Raw genomic sequence first — 19,344 nt, 5'->3', positions numbered from 1 at the left:
GATAAACTAAAAATAATTACATCACTATGGTTAACTGTTGAAAAAACGTAACTTCTATCCCACTGTGCATACAGAACCAGATTCAGCACTGCTGCTTCGGATCAGCATAGCTAGCACAATTAGGTTGTAGGGCAGTGTAAGGCCCTCACCTCACTGGTGAATAGCACGGGTACACGAGGCCTCTACACTAGACATGCAGCCAGCTCTGTGTACCTGGTGCAGGGATTATTCTGAGGTGGGAAGGATGGAGAAGGGAGGAGGCACGTCTGGGACTGTCATACCTGTTGATCCTCTGCTGCCACAAGATCCATTTGGGCCCCAGCAGGGCCTAAAAAGGTGAGGCAGAAGATACCTGTCCTCCAGTCTTTGCCTTAGTGCAGTTTGACTGACAGTTTTTAATTACACAATCACATACTATTTCTCAAATAATAGATTTTTTTCTAGTCTTAGATACACAGGTGTAGCATTCTATATTAACTACAGACAGCATCCATTTATATGAAAAGTACACAAACCATTCTGACAACATTCTACCCATTAAGTATAAAATATAAAATAAATGTGAACACAATAAACTCACCTAAATTTTCAGCTAAATTAGCTTCATGGGTTTTTAAAAACGTAAATTAACATTTTTTATATTCTAAAACCCAGGAAAAACGTTTGAGAAAACAAGCAACAATTCATTCCTGCGTACAATTCCTGGAAAACTATCCACAAGAAACTTATTACTCAAAACACAACAGTAAGTCAGTTTTACAAGCTTTGTTGTGTTTCCTCCATGAAAAATTTGAAAATACATAAATAAATTAAAAGATTTACCAAAAATGTTAAACAATCCAAAATATAAGTAATAAAACAAAACAAACAAAAACAAAACAAAAAAAACTGACATGAAGAACTAAGTGGAGGAAAAGAAGGGAAATAGAAAAGGAAGAGAATAATTGTGACAGGATAAGTGGAAGAATATGGGAATCAAGAGAAGGCATGACTGAGATGTTACTAAGTTGTATGTGATGCTGTTGTCGCCCTGTTGGTCCCCGGATAAGAGAGACAAGGTGGGTGAGGTAATATCACTAAGTTGCCAGTACTGCAAAGCAATCCAGGCAGGCCAATCTCTTCTCCCATGAGGAGTTCCATTGAAACCAATGGGACTCTACACGCATGTAAGGAGGTAAGGAGCTAAATCTGGAAGAGGCAGCAGTAGCTGTGTAATATTTGGTATGAGATTCCAGGTAAAATAGAATAAATTCAGGGTATCGTTTCTAGCTGATGTAGCTTTTTCTATTGTAAACATTATAGTGATCCAATATTTCCATTCACTGTGAAAAGAGCAGTAACAAAGGAGGATTCTTTTTAAAAGATGTAGCACTGTTAAAACTGGCTTTGAAAGATAATTTGGAATGGGCGTATGCATATCTCAATCCAGAAACTGAAAATGATGTAGAGAAATGTACTGCAGTAGAGATAAATATTACATAGAACATCTCTATCCACAGAGGAGTGATTTTATCATAGTGCCAAAGTATAGGAGATAAATACATAGAGGAATGTTGACATCTGAAACCCAGCAGAAATTGAAAGCCTGCCTGAAAAGTGTCTTGCAGGAATCCAGTAATATTTTTTCAGGAATGGAGAGAGGATGAAGATGGTGTTAACAATAAATTGTGCAAAATGCTTAGTCAGCTTCAGGTTAGGGTGAGATTGAGATCAGTATTCCATTTGGCTCTAGACGGATGAGGGAGTGGTATTGAGAAGTGTATTTGTTCAGTCTGACAGGATCTCATCTTATCTAAAAAGGGTAGGTGTCTTCCCCCAAATCCTATTTGCTAAAGGCCAATACAAAGTAGTGGTGTAGCTTCTCTGCAATTGTCTTGTCTTCCTTAACTACACCCCATACTATCCGATAGTCAACCAGCTCTCAAGTAGTCACTTAGGTTTCAGTCAGTCCAATTGAAATCAGAGGGACTATTCAGTGACTAAGGGCAGCAGAATCAGGCCCTAAGTGATATTTAACAAACAGGCACAAATGCAGAGGGATGTTTTGCTGAGCCTGTGTGAGGAAGGTAAAGGGATTTACTTTCATAGTATCATACTCTGCCTTGGTCTGGTAATGGTATGGTGACATCATCCACCAACTGTCACTCTCAACTGCTATGGAACAGTTTGACTCCAAGGTTCCATCTGACTTCTAAAAACAGTCCTTGCTCTAAAAAAGTATTTTCTTTCTGTTTCACAATCCACTGCTCTAGAATAGCTAGGTTGTCTTTTAAAGCAAAAAGAATTCTGTTCTTTCACTGCTTTGAATTTTCACAAACCTTCTCTATTTTAAATTGTCTGTCCTCTTGCTATGTGCTCCCTTGAGTTGCTAGGACTACTTGAAATGCCAGGCTGCTTGCTTAAGGGAAAGAAATCCTGGTTGGGGAGTCAGACATATGTCCTGAGACTTAACCAAGGCCTTTTCTAACACCTGCTGGCTCAATTTTTTTTCTTTCCTGTGAGTCTAAACTGTTTTGGACTCATGAAAGGGGATGGAGGATCCCATAAGACAAATTTGTACTGCCCTGTGATGAGCACCTGCTGGTGATATTAAATAATCCCTGGACTCCTTCCAAAATGTTCTTGTTCAGAGGGGTAAGATGATTAACTCCTGTTCTTTGTAAACAAACTGGTACTACCACTAAACACTTGATGAACACCCACACTTGAACATGCCTCCACAAAAGTTTTAATACCTCTTCCTTGTTCTGTGTCAGGAATATATTTATAGGCTTATGAGATGCCAGCATCTATCAGATCCCCAACACAACTAGTGTCTGTGAGTCAACACAGGAAAAACCGTTCTCAGAGACAACATTTGGAAAATGTTTTTGGTCAAAAATTAGATTAGTGATTCAGGATGGGTTTCATCCCATCTAACTTTCTGGGTGTGAGGAAGGACAGCACCTGGAATAACTACCCTCTAGCTTTTTCCATCAGTAGCATTTGGTGTTTTGAAAGTTTCGGGTCTAGCCAGAGACTTGCAGCAGGGGATTCTTTCAGGTACTTGATTTTTTAAAATACAATGAGGTTTCTATCTATCTACCTAAAGTCCGATTTCATTGCTCTTTGCAACAAAGCCAGTCACTCACATCCACACCCCCTGGAGATTCAGTGGTTGTGGAGCTTAAATCAGTCATCCTAGCTGGGAGCTCAGGCTAGTCCCATCTCCACCGGCTGTTTTTTCCTGACTTCATGCACCCTAACATGCTTAATTACCGTAAACAATCATGATACCGTTTTCCACGGTATGCATCTGATGAAGTGAGCTGTAGCTCACGAAAGCTCATGCTCAAATAAATTGGTTAGTCTCTAAGGTGCCACAAGGACTCCTTTTCTTTTTGCGAATACAGACTAACACGGCTGTTACTCTGAAACCTGACTCCGGTAACGTAAAGGAGAACTGGGTATTGAGGCATAACCATGGAAATTGCAAAAAGCTTCCAGTGGTGGTGCGGTGTCATTTTGCATGTTCCTTGGGTGATGATGCCTTGGTAGGGCGAAAAGCCGCCGTGCAGCGGGGGGGGGGGGGGGGGGAGGGGGCAGAAGGCAGACCGAGAAAAGGCAGCTTTAACACGTTTTCTTTGGAAGGCGAGAGGGCTGCCGGCGAACGGCCCGCCCTCGGGCAGGGGCAGCTCTTGGAGGCAGAGACGCCGCAGCCTCCCCTTAGCCAGGGCTGTGTTGGGAAAGGCGGCAGGTGCCGGGCAGCAGCAGTCGCCGCCTCCGCTCTTCGAAACCGCCGGAGCCAGCTCCCCAGTCGCAAGCAGGGCGGGGCTGCGCGGGGGCGGCCCAACGGGAGGCAGCAGCCCCCTGTCCCGAGCATTTAGAAGGGCCGGTCCCGGGTGAGGCTGTGTCTGGCTGGAGCGGGGCTAGGGGCCGAGCGCGGCTGGCAGCGCCATGGCGCGGGAAGGTATCGTGAACCCGGCTTTCGAGCCCTCCAGCCCCGACCTCCGTCTCCACCCCAGGGCGAGCGCCAGCCGCTCCCGCCCGGTCCCCGGCCGCCCCCCGTCGGTGTGTGAGGAGGGGCCCTGCGGGTGGGGCAGCTTCACTCCTAGGGCTCTGCAGCTGTGCAACAACCCCGAGGGCTACCTGAGCGCCTACAGCCTGCTGGCCGTCTTCCAAGGTAACCCTCGCCTGAGGGGGTCGGGGGCGATCCCTGGGGAAAGGGCAGCCGTACCGTGCCCCTTGTGGGGAAGGTGGAGGAGAAGGGTGGGATGGGATCATGGGCCAGGGAGGCTATGGAAGGGACTCTCTCTCTTGGGATGAGAGAGGAACCGGGGGTGTGAGCTCCAGCAGGGTTGGTGTTAGTGTAAAATGTGGCAATCTTGTGACTTCGTCAGGCTCCATGTTATGCATATTCAGGCTCCTACCCAAAGTGACCTAGATAATGCCAGACTCTCAGGTGCTTTCCCACTACCCCTCCCCCCCCACTTTTTTTTTCTCTTTTTTTACTTGCTCTTAAACTTGTCTGAATCCCTGAGTGCCTCTCTGATCAATAGGTTTCATACCCTTTCCTGTACCATTTCACTACTACTTATAATATAGGGGAAATGCTTCCCCCTTTTTTTTTTAAATATGGCAAATAAGAGGTACAACTCTTACTTTATATGACTTTACAAACAAATCAAATGTTAACAAAATAATAAACATGAGTTGGTGTTCCAAGCAAGTCCACTGTTTTTTCCATCAGCTAAATTAACCTATCTACAAACTTAAAGTATATTTTTAGCCACTTGTATTTGTTGTTTTAACAATGGCTTGGTACTGAAAACCTCCAGCAGTCAAACCTGAGAGCCTGGTGCATCAGTGGGTGTGCAGTTATGACTACATACAGGCCCTGATCCTGGAAACTGTTAAGCACGTACTTACCTTTATGTATTGAAGTTAAGCATATGTGTAAACTTCTGCAGGGTTGGGACCATAGTCAGGATAACTTAACAGGTTTTTTTCTAGGAGTCATGGATTCTAGTGAAACACTTTTTCCTGGTGCTTGAGTCAAGTGTAACATTAATCACTGAGTTCTAGGCCTAAATCATAAAACAAAACAATAGCTGAAAAACTTGCAACATACAAGCTTTACTTGTAACATTCACAGTACAGTTCTGGAGATCAAGGATCGCCTTCAGGGGTGGTATCAGCCTCTTCCCAATTGGGGAAGGAGGGCTGAGGCGGGATAGCCAGGAAATTGGGCTCTGCATGCTATACATTTTGTGGGCACTGGTCACGCTTCTGCAATTCTTTGCCGCCAGCAGCAGTGCATAAGTAAGGTTGGCAATACCATACCATGCCACCCTTACTTCTGCATAACGTTTGATCTTTGGGCTGGGACATGTACTTTCAGTTAGTATTATATTTTTCTTAAAACACATCTGTGGCATTAATGATAATTTAGCCTTGATCCTGCAAAGAGCCTTGCCAGATGGCTGCCTGAAGAAAGCCCCCTTGACTTCTTTTGCATGCTTACCAGATTGCACCCTCCCCCATCCACCAAAAAGAAAGCAGGAGGGGGCCCCAGCCTCTTGCCCAATATTTCAGTGGTTTGAGCAGTGGTTTTCAACTGGTACACAGAGGTCTTCCAGGAGATACAGTAACTCATCTAAAAAAGAAAAGGAGTACTTGTGGCACCTTAGAGACTAACCAATTTATTTGAGCATAAGCTTTCGTGAGCTACAGCTCACTTCATCGGACGCATACTGTGGAAAGTGTAGAAGATCTTTTTATACACACAAAGCATGAAAAAATACCTCCCCCCACCCCACTCTCCTGCTGGTAATAGCTTATCTAAAGTGATCACTCTCCTTACAATGTATATGATAATCAAGTTGGGCCATTTCCAGCACAAATCCAGGGTTTAACAAGAACATCTGGGGGGGGGGGAGGGGAAGAAAAAACAAGGGGAAATAGGTTACCTTGCATAATGACTTAGCCACTCCCAGTCTGTATTCAAGCCTAAGTTAATTGTATCCAATTTGCAAATGAATTCCAATTCAACAGTTTCTCGCGGGAGTCTGGATTTGAAGTTTTTTTTGTTATAATATCGCAACTTTCATGTCTGTAATCACGTGACCAGAGAGATTGAAGTGTTCTCCGACTGGTTTATGAACCTATCCTTGCAACAAAGCCCGTTGCCAACTGTGCCCACATATCTATTCAGGGGACACCATCACAGGGCCTAATAACATCAGCCACACTATCAGAGGCTCGTTCACCTGCACATCCATCAATGTGATATATGCCATCATGTGCCAGCAATGCCCCTCTGCCATGTACATTGGTCAAACTGGGCAGTCTCTACGTAAAAGAATAAATGGACACAAATCAGATGTCAAGAATTATAACATTCATAAACCAGTCGGAGAACACTTCAATCTCTCTGGTCACGCGATTACAGACATGAAAGTTGCAATATTATAACAAAAAAACTTCAAATCCAGACTCCCGCGAGAAACTGTTGAATTGGAATTCATTTGCAAATTGGATACAATTAACTTAGGCTTGAATAGAGACTGGGAATGGCTAAGTCATTATGCAAGGTAACCTATTTCCCCTTGTTTTTTCCTCCCCCCCCCCCTCCCCCCCGACGTTCTTGTTAAACCCTGGATTTGTGCTGGAAATGGCCCAACTTGATTATCATATACATTGTAAGGAGAGTGATCACTTTAGATAAGCTATTACCAGCAGGAGAGTGGGGTGGGAGGAGGTATTTTTTCATGCTTTGTGTGTATAAAAAGATCTTCTACACTTTCCACAGTATGCGTCCGATGAAGTGAGCTGTAGCTCACGAAAGCTTATGCTCAAATAAATTGGTTAGTCTCTAAGGTGCCACAAGTACTCCTTTTCTTTTTGCGAATACAGACTAACACGGCTGTTACTCTGAAACCAGTAACTCATCTAGATATTTGCCTAGTTTTATAACAGGCTACGTGAAAAGCACTAGCCAAGTCAGTACCAACTAAAATTTCATACAGACAATAAGTTTATACTACTCTATATACCAAAGCAGTGTTTCTCAACCCTGGGACTCATGCCCCGTGAGAAAGTAAGCAACTTTTCAGTAATAGTGTGCGGTAACACTTGATATTTTTACGTCTGATTTTGTAAGCAAGTAGTTTTTAAGTGCGGTGAAACTTGGTTATGCAAGACAAATCAACTTCCTGAAAGGGATACAGTTGTCTGGAAAGGTTGAGAGCCACTGGATTAGAGCATTCATAGGGCAGTAGTTTTCCACCTGTGGTCTGCAGACGCCTTGGGGACCAGAGACAATGCCTAAGATTTCCAAAGGGGTCTGCACTTCCACTTCAGAATTTTTTAGGGGTCTGCAAATGGGGGTGGGGCGGAAGGTTGAAAACCACTGTCATGGGGTATGTGAAAGGCCTGGGTTAAAATCTATGCTCTTCATAATGTGGAATAGGGACTTGAACTCAGGTCTTTCATATCCCAGGTGAGTGTCCTAAATACTGGGCTATACAGACTCTTTGTGGTCCAATGAATTAACAATTATTTTATACAAAGTGGAACAGCTTCAACAAAAGCAGTCAAAAGAAACACACTCCAAAAGACTCCCACATCTTCAGTGAGTGCTTTAGCTACTGGGTAAAAAGGCATTTAAGCACAGTGGTCCTAACTCTAAGAGAGGGTTTCTGGATGAATCCTGAGCAGAGGGAGGTGTCTCTTCTCCTGGACTTGGGCGCTTAACTTCGTCTTCTCAACATTTCCTACTTGCTAGCTTCAGGAGCACCCCCCTCAGTGTGCTGGCTTCAGTGAATTCCCTTTTTAGGTGTCCAACTCTATGCATTGTATAGGGAGCCTAGGTGCTGAACTTGGTGATTGTGAATGTCACTTGGCAGCATGGCACCTGAAAGTTGCCTTAATGCCCGCTATGAATCTAGCCCCCACTGCTCAAAATAAACTTTGGATTTGAAAGAAGACTAGTCAAGGTTCACAAATACAGTAATGGGTAAGGTGGTTTTAGTACATGTGCTTTACACTAGATTTTAAAGTCTTTCTAAATATATCACTATGGTATTTGTTTACTGGCATTTCTCATCTTGGAGTATGAATTCAGTGGCATGTGTTTCTAGTCAGTTTCATAGTGCTATTATGGTTTGTTTTTATTTATTTTGAAACACTGCAAAGGTATGCATAAAATGTCTTCCATTTGAATTGTAAAGAGTAGAAAAATTATCTGTTCACAAAGGCTCAAAACTTCCTAAATCAGGCCAAACTTAAGTTGATAATGGGTCTTTCAAATAAAAATTGAAAATGGATACATTTTGCTGAACATCAGAAAATAAAAATGTAAATACAGAATATCAGGGAGGAACACTTCAACAATTTCTAATTACATATTAAACTTGTATCTGAACTGAGGTCACCATCCATCAAATAATTTAGTACATACTTAAAATTAAGCACATATTTAAGTGTGTTGCTCATTGGGGCCTGAGGTAGTCCAGTGCCTTCGTTACAGGATTAGGACTCAGAAGTTTTCTGGCTTTGCAACAGACCACCTTTGGTAATTCATTAAGGTCTGGATCCTGGTATCAGCTCTGCACACTTCCACCCACCTGGACCTCTGTTTTTGCCTACACCGATCTGACTGCATGATTGGGCCTTTATCTTGCAAGCTATGGTTCCATTAAGAGAACCTCCTAAATTTGCCAATATTGCAGGTTGGGAATACTGATGTAGATAAGGTTTCTGTGTTTTCAGTAGTTCATTAATCTTGTGTCCATTTGATTTGACTACACAAGTAAATGACTGAATTTCTGCAATATGAAACCTTGTTTACACGAGGAATCCCAATGTAGCTAATACAAATGGAAACTCTCTTTAGAAAACTTCCTTTGTGCAGACAAAATTAAGTGGCTTGGGCCCCCATATGTAAAATAAGGATAACATTTCTCCTATCTTTACATGGGTATTGTGAGGATACAGCCATTAATACCTGTGAAATGCTTAGGTACTACAGTGACTGTCCTAGTAAATCAAATAAATAAATATGCATAATCAAATACAGTATCTCAATGAGACTTACAGCCAGCATTTTGAATGATTCCCTTTTTTTTTACAGTAGTGGGATGCTAAATGTCTTAATTAGAATAGGTCTCCTTCTACCTTCAGCTGTTAATGACATATCAAAAGCAGGAAGCTCATGATGTCCTTTTTGAAATTGGATGAGGGTAGAAAGGGAAGGAAGAGAAGACTAATCTAGATAAAGGGTATATCTTGAAATTTAGGTTGTAAAGTGGTGTGTGTGTGTGTGTGTGTGTGTGTGTGTGTGTGTTCAGGCAGGAATGGCCCACACTTCCAAGAATACTAAAAAGTATCAGAGCCAGGAAATATAATCTTGCATTTTACAAATACTCCCTCATACATTAGGAATATGTAGATGCTTAGTTAATGCAGTCCAAACTACTGTAACTACCTTGCCCCATTCTCCTATGGGAACAATTACTTTAATGTAGTTACAGTTAAGTATTTTAGTTTTCAAATTTCAGAAACATCAGAGAAGGTAATAATTGTAGAAATGTCCCCCTCCCCCCCCCCCCGCCCCCCCCAATACTAAAGTATCTGCCTAATTATCCAACATAGTTTTATATCTTTTATGGAACTTGTGACTGACTAGTGATGAGCATTGCTGCTCTAAACCTTCTTCTAGATACAGTAATTCTCAACTTTCATCTCATCTAAGCATATAACATTTTTACATGCAGAATAAAACCAAAAATAAATAGCAAATTGTAAAGGACTGGTGTGCATATGTATCACTGTTTTAACTGAAGGCAACGTTGGGCACACTTAAGACTCCAACTTATGAAAATTTTGTAGTCAAATAGCTGGCCTTAAAAAGATGATATTGCAATTGATAGATTCTCCTACATTTCAAGTGGAGCTGTCTGGAAAAACTGACTTTTTTTTTTTAACCCGCTATCTTCCAAGTTCAGATGAGGCCTATATTTCTATAGTATAGTCATTTATGTATTGTATATAGTTAATTTGTGCCCTTTGATCAATATAAAAGTGCATAATTGCATCCTAGGATGCATGTCTGAGTCACCATAAATTATAACAACAAGAGATGCTGCAGTTCACAACTGTGGGAGGGACTAGTAATAGCTTTTCAAGTTGAGTGACAGAATGTGACAACAATGTCTTCATTATTGTTGCCAAATAAATGGCTGCCACTTCTGAGTCACTTCTTTCCCTGGACAAATGGAGGAATGGCTATTTTCACACTTTGGGTAGGACTATTATTGACACCAGGAGTAAGCTGAGAAGGATAAAATAGATACAGCCAATCCGTGTGTGGCTTTGACAAGCTTTGTGACCAGACATAACTTAATAAAAATATTATACTGCATTGTTTGTTTGTAAATTGTTTTGAGGTACTTGGATGAGTGATTAAATTTCAAGATAATATTTTTATTAAACTATAGTTGGTCATAAAAATTGTCAAAGCCACATACCAATTGTAAAGGTTCAAGCAGACAGTGACATGATACCAATGCACAGCTAAAACCCTTAGCAGTGGGGGGGGGGGGGGGGGTGGAATCTTTGGCCACTATGCTATATGAATGGGTAAAATGGCTGTTGCATGATTAAAAAAAAATTGCTCAGTTTAAACATTTTTGGATGTTTTCTACAATTCAAATATTGATTTCAGTTACAACACAGAATACAAAGTGTACAATGCTCACTTTATATTTTTGATTACAAATATTTGCACTAAAAAACAAGAGCTATTTTTCAATTCACCAAATACAATACTGTAGAGCAATCTCTTTATCATGAAAGTTGACCTTACAAATGTAGAATTAGGTACAAAAAACCCTGCATTCAAAAATAAAACAGTCTAAAACTTTAGAGTCTACAAGTCCACTCAGTCCTACTTCTTGTCCAGTCAATCGCTAAGAGAAACAAGTTTGTTTACATTTATGGGAGATAATGCTGCCTGCTTCTTATTTATGTCACCAGAAAGTGAGAACAGGCACTCTTGTAGCTGGCATTGCAAGGCATTTATGTGCCAGATATGCTAAACATTCATATGCCCCTTCCTGCTTCAGCCACCATTCCAGAAGACATGCTTCCATGCTGATGATGTTCATTAAAAAATGTGTTAATTAAATTTGTGACTGAACTCCTTGGGGGAGAATTCTGTTTCCTACTGTTTTACCCACATTCTGCCATATATTCTGTGTTCTAGTAGTCTCAGATGATGACCCAGCACGTCCTCTTTTTAAGAACACTTTCACTGCAGATTTGACAATGAAAATGTACACTAACATGACATTTCTAAAGATGCTACAGCACTCAAACCAAGATTTAAGAATCTGAAGTGCCTTCCAAAATCTGACAGGGATGAGGTATGCATCATGCTTTCAGAAGTCTTAAAAGACCAGCCCCCTGATGCTGAAATTACAGAACACACACACACACACACACACACACACACACACACACACACACCCCCCCCCCCCCCCCAACTTTCAGCTCATGGCATCTGACTCAGATGAAAATGAACAGTGCTTTGGATAGTTATTGAACGGAACCCATCATCAGCATGGACACATGTCCTCTGGAATGGTGGTTGAAGCATCAAGGGATATATGAATCTTTAGTGCATCTTGCATGCAAATACCTTGCAACGCCAGCTACAACAGTGCCATGCAAATTCCTGTTCTCACTTTCATGTGAAATGGTAAACAAGAAGCAGGCAGCATTATCTTCTGCAAATGTAGACAAACTTGTTTTTGAGCGATTGGCTGAACAAGAAGTTGGACTGAGTGGACTTGTAGGCTCAAGTTTTTTGCATTGTTTTTGAGTGCAGTTATGTAACAAAACTACATTTGTAAGTTGCACACTCATGACTGACTGTACTACAGTACTTGTGTCAAGGTTCCTCCCCCACTCTGAACTCTAGGATACAGATGTGGGGACCTGCATGAAAACCTCCTAAGCTTACTTTTACCAGCTTAAGTTAAAACTTCCCCAAGTACAAATTAATTTTATCCTTTGACCCTGGATTTCCACTGCCACCACCAAACTTTATCTGGGTTTACTGGGAAACATAATTTGGACACGTCTTTCCCCCTCAAAATCCTCCCAACCCTTGCACCCCACTTCCTGGGAAAGGTTTGGTAAAAATCCTCACCAATTTGCATAGGTGACCACAGACCCAAACCCTTGGATCTGAGAACAATGAAAAAGCATTCAGTTTTCTTACAAGAAGACTTTTTTTTTTAATAAAGTAAAGGAATCACCTCTGTAAAATCAGGATGGTAGATACCTTACAGGTATATATTTATGACAACTTGTATGAGGTGAATTGAAAAATACTATTATTTTCACAGTGCAAATATTTTTAATAAAAAATAAAGTGAGCACTATACACTGTATTCTGTGTTGTAATTGAAATCGATATATTTGAAAATGTAGAAAACATACAAAAATGTAACTGTCATAAATATAAAGGGAAGGGTAAACCCCTTTGAAATCCCTCCTGGCCAGGGGAAAGCTCCTCTCACCTGTAAAGGGTTAAGAAGCTAAAGGTAACCTCGCTGGCACCTGACCAAAATGACCAATGAGGAGACAAGATACTTTCAAAAGCTGGGAGGAGGGAGAGAAACAAAGGGTCTGTGTGTCTGTCTATATGCTGGTTTCTGCCGGGGATAGACCAGGAATGGAGTCTTAGAACTTTTAGTAAGTAATCTAGCTAGGTACGTGTTAGATTATGATTTCTTTAAATGGCTGAGAAAAGAACTGTACTGAATAGAATGACTATTTCTGTCTATGTATCTTTTTTGTAACTTAAGGTTTTGCCTAGAGGGGTTCTCTGTTTTTGAATCTAATTACCCTGTAAGGTATCTACCATCCTGATTTTACAGAGGGGATTTCTTTACTTCTATTTACTCCTATTTCTATTAAAAGTCTTCTTGTAAGAAAACTGAATGCTTTTTCATTGTTCTCAGATCCAAGGGTTTGGGTCTGTGGTCACCTATGCAAATTGGTGAGGCTTTTTATCCAACATTTCCCAGGAAAGGGGGGGTGCAAGTGTTGGGAGGATTGTTCATTGTTCTTAAGATCCAAGGGTCTGGGTCTGTAGTCACCTAGGCAAATTGGTGAGGCTTTTTACCAAACCTTGCCCAGGAAGTGGGGTGCAAGGTTTTGGGAAGTATTTTGGGGGGAAAGACGCATCCAAACAGCTTTTCCCCAGTAACCAGTATTAGTTTGGTAGTGGCCAATCCAAGGACAAAGGGTGGAATATTTTGTACCTTGGGGAAGTTTTGACCTAAGCTGGTAAAGATAGGCTTAGGAGGTTTTTCATGCAGGTCCCCACATCTGTACCCTAGAGTTCAGAGTGGGGGAGGAACCTTGACAGTAACAAATTTCAATTGGTATGCTATTTAACAGTGCAATTAATTGAGATTGGTTTTTTTGAGTTAATCGCATGAGTTAACTGATTGACAATCCTAGTAAAAAGGTAAAATAGTAGTGACCTAGCTTTAGGAAAGTAAGTCAAAGATTAATGACTTGCTAACTAACATCCTAGTTCTTTGGTGCAGTACCTACTGTGGACCACACTATGGACTAGCCTTCACATACTGTAGAAAAGCAAGTAGCTGAAACACTGTTCTTTAGCTAATATTTACTTGGCTGCTAAGAATTCTTTGAGTAAGACCTGGGAGTTGCCCACAGTATAGTGTCTGGATCAGCAGTTTCATCTCTGCTAAAGCAACTGTTTCTCCTTTTGTAATAAGCCGCTGACAATTATCTAGCCAGAAATTGCATTTAGTATTAAATTATTATCTTATAAAGGAAGTTCATCTACAAATTGAATTGTAATGAATTTGCTTGTCATTTTAGTCTGTGAATTGAACACTGATAACTAAATCAATGACCAATTACAATAAGAATATTTAACTTTTTTTTTTTTCCCCGTAATCCATTACTGACCTACTTTGCTTTTGTGGTATAGAGATATTTATTTAACTCTTGTGAGCCAGTTTCCCATTTTTAAAATATAAAAAGGCTTACCTACTTCATATGGGTGCTCAGGGACCTAAGTAGATGTTTGAAGTGCTATACATACGCCAAAAAAATGACAAGCAGAAAACCAGCTTGATATTTGCTCATTCCTTTAGGTCATTAAGGCCTCTACTCGCGTGTGTGTGTGTGTGTGTGTGTGTGTGTGTGTGTGTGTGTGTGTGTGTTCCCCTAAGTGAAAAAAACAACCTGTCATGCAAGTCTGTCATAGTGGCATTGAATACTGGAATGCCTCTTCTCCCTGCTTTCGCCCCCCTCCCCCCCCCCCAGTACTCCTACACTTAATTCATATGTTTTAGGTTTGATATTACAGTTCACAGGGTGAGCCCTTCTCCAGTCCTTTTATGCTAGTTGTGGTGATTGAATGGCAAGACTGAGTTTGAACTTGCACATGATCCAGTGGTAAGATTGCATTGTAGTTTTTCCAGAAAATAATACTTACTTGGTTTGTCTAATTGTTGTTGTGTTTTTTTATAGGTATTGTGGTGAATGGCCTAGTAAATGTTAGTATTTCCACAATTGAAAAGCGTTTTGAGCTGAGCAGTTCCCTCACTGGTGTCATCTCTGCAAGCTATGACATTGCTTTTTGTGTATTGTCGCTGTTTGTATCTTTCTTTGGAGAAAGAGGGCACAAACCAAGATGGCTTGCCTTTTCATCATTTATGATAGGATTGGGATCACTTGTGTTTGCCTTTCCACACTTTGCCAGTGGAATATACCAATATGGATCTAAACTTGAAGGTAAGCTCATACTTCAGTATTTTTGGTATTTTTCTAACAAAATGAATAGGGTAACTGAATATGCACAGAGTTGTGTCTAAATAGATCCCTATGTATTTGTATATGAAAGTGTATCAAGGGCAGAGGAAGATGTGGGATATGTTCCCTTTTTTGTTTTGTATCCACATAGTATTGCTTACTGGGGTTTTGGGTGTGCTTCCAGTTGTACCCATCTCAGTGTGTGTGTGTGGCTTATTAAGGGCTTTGGGCAGACTCTTGGGCTCCCTACTGGCGTAGATCAATGCTGCCTTTATGTGCTGCAAAGTACTAGGCACTGTTAAATTGCTGGTGGTGCCTTCTTCATTAAGGTCCCATCTTGATGTTAAATTTCACTAACTGCTACCTTGTCTCAATTTTCTGTTTTTTAGAAGGGCTGTTGATCACAGATAACTCAAGTGATTGGGCTTTTTTGAGTTAATAACAATTAATTGCACTGTTAAACAATAGAATACAAATTGAAATGTATTAAATATTTTTGGATGTTCTACATTTTCAAATGTAGGGATTTCAGTTTTAACACAATACAAAGTGTACACTGCTCACTTGATATTTTTGATTACAAATACTGTCACTCTTACACTGCAAATATTTTTCAGGTCACCTCAGACACATACTATAGTACAATCTCTTTTTGTAAGTTGTATTTTCACAATATGTAGGTGGTGTATGTGGGTTTTTTGTTACATAACTGCACTCAAAAGCAAAACAATGCAAAACTTGAGCCTATAAGTCAGCTCAGTCCTACTTCTTCTTCAGCCAATTGCAAAGAGAAACAAGTTTGTTTACATTTATGGGAGATAATACTGCCCACTTATTTACAATGTCTCCAGAAAGGAGAAGAGGCGTTCACATGGCGCTTTTGTAGCTGGCATTGCAAGATATTTATGTGCCAGATATGCAACACTTATTCAGCCTGTTTGGGAGTACTTAAATTGCAGTCTCTCTGGGGCAGGACTGTCTCTGTTCTGTGTCTTTACAGCACATAGCACAACAGGGTCCTGGACCATGGCCAGGTGCTATGTTAGTAGAACCAAAATTTAGGAAAATTGGGCTTCTAACGAAGTATTGGACATTGACCTGGGATGGGTTGTCCTTACAATATTGAGGAGGGAAAAGGCAAACTATTTTGTGTATGTGCATGCATGTGTGGATTTGTAATTGGCTCTGGCTTTGACACTACTGCTCTGGAGGTGATATTGACCTTCTCTGTGTGACTTTTTATCCCTTCAACCCTGCTCTTTGCTTCTAGCAGGTAATGCTGGGAAACTTCTTTCAAAGTGTCCATCAGTGCTGAAGTTCCTATTCTGTGTATATGTGATACACTTCTGTCACCTCATTAAATCAAGATTCTACACTTGATGCTTTCTCAGTGCTTGCTGGAGATGCATATGACACTTTCAGTGTCGGAATACCTAGCACTGTGAAGTGGCAAGAAAACCTTCATGGCTGAATTCCCGCTTCCTTCAATTCTTATTACTTTGTAGTGGAGTCTAGTGGGCTTGCTGGACTATACTGTTGATTCCTTTAAAATATGCTGTAGGCCTAGTTTTTTCACTTAAAGTCTATACTAAATAGTTACCATTTACAACTCTGTGCTGTTGTCTAGCATGTCCTATATTGCAAGGTGAAATGGCTGCAGATGCTGTACACAGGCTATGAATTCCTTAATTCAGGCTAAGCAAACGTTTTGCAAATTCTGTATTTCTATTTCCTGGTGCATGTGTCCTTAACTCTCTACCCTCCACCCCTCCCAGTTAGTAACAAAGGGCTGAAGTCCCCCATCATTTGCCCAGTACTCTGGAAAGACCAGGCAAAAATGTTATGTGTAGGAACAAATGGTGCTTCTTGCCTTCGGGGCTGACCATGCTTCCTCCACAGTGCCCCCATCACCTATTGGCTTTGAGTGAGATTTTTGTAGGGACATGTGCTGGCATGTCTTCACTCTAAATGATTTGACTCAGGAAAGCAAAGTACTAAGGTAAACATAACAGTGAGATTAACATTAAAGTGTGGCTATGCAAAGTTGTTGAAAAACTTTCACTGATGGTGACATTCATCATGATTCATGGGTCAGACTGAAGGCTATTGCACATTAGCATGAAATTGTAGACCTATTTTTAAACTTGTATTTAGAAGATCTTGTTGCCAAAAATATAAGCACAGTACCTCTCCTTTGACTTTTTTTCCATGCTACATTTCTAGTAACCTGCCTCTGTTTTTGGTGTGCCATACTCCAAGGTAGAGAACCTAGTATGTGAGGACCCTAAAGCCACATATCAACTACCTCTGTGGGTAGATCAGCCCCCAGAAATAGTTGTTCATCATTAGTCTGTGCATACTTACTGCTGACTTGTACAGTCTCCTATTGATGTTTTGGAAGGGAGAAAGGTAGTAGGAATGTGGTATTTATTTTTTCTTGAAAAATTTTGTTTTCCATCTTTCTAAATCTTTTTTTCTCCTATGCATGCTTTGACTTGTGTGCACCAGAACTGTTGATGTCTTGATGGCCTCTTTGTTTAAAGGACAAAAATTCAATGTTTCGGTTTCTAATAACTCAGTTGTTAAATATTTGTTTTATTAATATTTGGAATTTTTACTATAGAGTACTGAAATCAACTTGTATATCCATACTACTGCTAAATATTCATTGTATATAGACAGCAGATATGTTATAAGATCACCAGGTTTTGAAATGCGCATATATAAAATATTATTCTTATAAAGGGAGGGGGGAAAAGATTTCTTTAAGCCAATACAATCATCCACCCCTTGATTAAGGAATTGGGCTGATATTAAGAGTGATTCTAATTTCACATGCAAGCCAGTGCTCATAGCTTGTTTGCTCAGGAAACTATCTTTTCTCAATGCACCTTCAGCATCTGGGTTGAGGCAACATATACAAGACCTGGTTTGAGTTGACTCACTGCCACAGTGCTTACATCTTGTTTAGGATTCTACTTAAGCCTCTTCTTTGTTCCATTCATGTTTTTAGTAAACATTGATTCAAACAAACCCAAATTGATAAATTGGAGGGATTCTAAAGAAGTGTGATTTTAAAAACAAAGGATTGTATACACGTTTACTCAAGAAATCCAACACTTAAAGCCAAGAAACTAAATGTGATAGTGATGTGTAAATAATTTAGGTAATATATAAAAGTGTTTGGATACCTTCTGAAACTAAAATAGAAAAGGGAAGTAGGAGAGATGTTAAAGCATTGAGTGAAATCAGTTAGACATGAACTTGCCAGAAAATGCTGTGATCATGTCTCAGCAAGATATCACCAAAAACTGGTAAGGAGAAACACTGGGTTAATGGAAGAGCAATCCTGCCCTACTCAAAGGGGACGAACATACGACTCCAGTTCCTTACTAGCCTTTGACATCTGTACTAAGAAATAGCTATACTAATGTTCATTCTAATTTCTGGTTTTGGAAACTATATGGTGTCAAAGTTGGGCTAGGCTTTCTCTCCTTCATAGGTCTGTGAGCAAAATTGTACCTCTAGAGATGGGTGTGTAATTCCATTGCCTTAATTGGGGTTGCAAAACTACAACTAAAATTTATTACAGTAGATTCTGGAGGACTCCAACTGAGGTGGGGCTGGGGGGGCACTACCATACAAGATATTATAATACAATACAAATGCATACTAAGAGTTCCTGCTCCAAAAGTGTTTACCATCTAATTAGAAAAGACAGAAGATATGGGAGAAATGACTTGCTAAACATCAGAGCAGGGAATGGAATCCAGTTCTCTTGCTAAACCTCTCTTAGATACTGCCTCTCCACTTGGTAAACAGATCTTTAAAACACAGGGAATAGAATCTAGCACCTTCCCTCATTGTTTTGTTAGCACTACAGAGATCACAGGCGTAAAAGCAGTAAACCTCTTTTTTGTCCAAGATGGTCGGATTTGAGTTCATATAATCTCTTGTAATAACTATGTTCTTCTGGAAAAAATGGAATGGCTATTAAAAGTGCTTTCTGGCCCAGAGCTGTGGAACTTTCCTCTGAAAGATGTGAAGGTCTTGATGTTCATAGTTGACATTTTGCTCAAAAGTGACCATCTTTACATCTGGGTTTTGCTTAAGAATACTACCAAAATCACTTCTTTTGAAAAAAGAAACTTCCTACAGAATCATGTAAAGAAAGTGAGTTACTTTCGTGTTCATAAATACACCATATCTAGAAATGTGGTCACTGATTCAATAAGAACATCCATATTTGAGAAAAGGGGCTAGACTTAGTTTCTTTTCAAAGTAGAACCATACTTTTATGAAGTCACTGTATAGTATTTTATTTATATTTGTATTTAAATGATTACCGGGTTGAGTGAACATTCTTAATGAAACTTTTAAAGGGTGTTAAGTAATTAAGTTCCTCTAAAATGTTGATTAGAAATGTGGTTTGTACAAAGAGGAAACAGAACTTCTTCTTTCTTGGAGTACACAGGGCTGAGAACTCTAAGTACATATTCA

General features: G+C 40.3%; 1 protein-coding gene across 1 annotated transcript in view; it reads left to right on the top strand.

Moving 5' to 3' along the window:
• Positions 1 to 3,811: 3,811 nt before the first annotated feature.
• The window catches only part of SLCO4C1 (solute carrier organic anion transporter family member 4C1), a 98,906-nt gene continuing 83,373 nt past the window's right edge, over positions 3,812 to 19,344 (top strand). The window contains exons 1-2 of the mRNA XM_077816335.1: positions 3,812 to 4,162; positions 14,563 to 14,826. Coding sequence (XP_077672461.1) covers positions 3,937 to 4,162; positions 14,563 to 14,826 — 490 coding nt within the window. The 5' untranslated portion in view covers positions 3,812 to 3,936. The remainder of the gene's footprint in view (positions 4,163 to 14,562; positions 14,827 to 19,344) is intronic.

The sequence above is a fragment of the Eretmochelys imbricata genome, chromosome 5 (genome assembly GCF_965152235.1).
Source record: "Eretmochelys imbricata isolate rEreImb1 chromosome 5, rEreImb1.hap1, whole genome shotgun sequence".
NCBI lineage: Eukaryota > Metazoa > Chordata > Testudines > Cheloniidae > Eretmochelys > Eretmochelys imbricata.
Note: the sequence above shows the minus strand (reverse complement) of the source record. Positions and strands in the feature narration are given on the sequence as shown.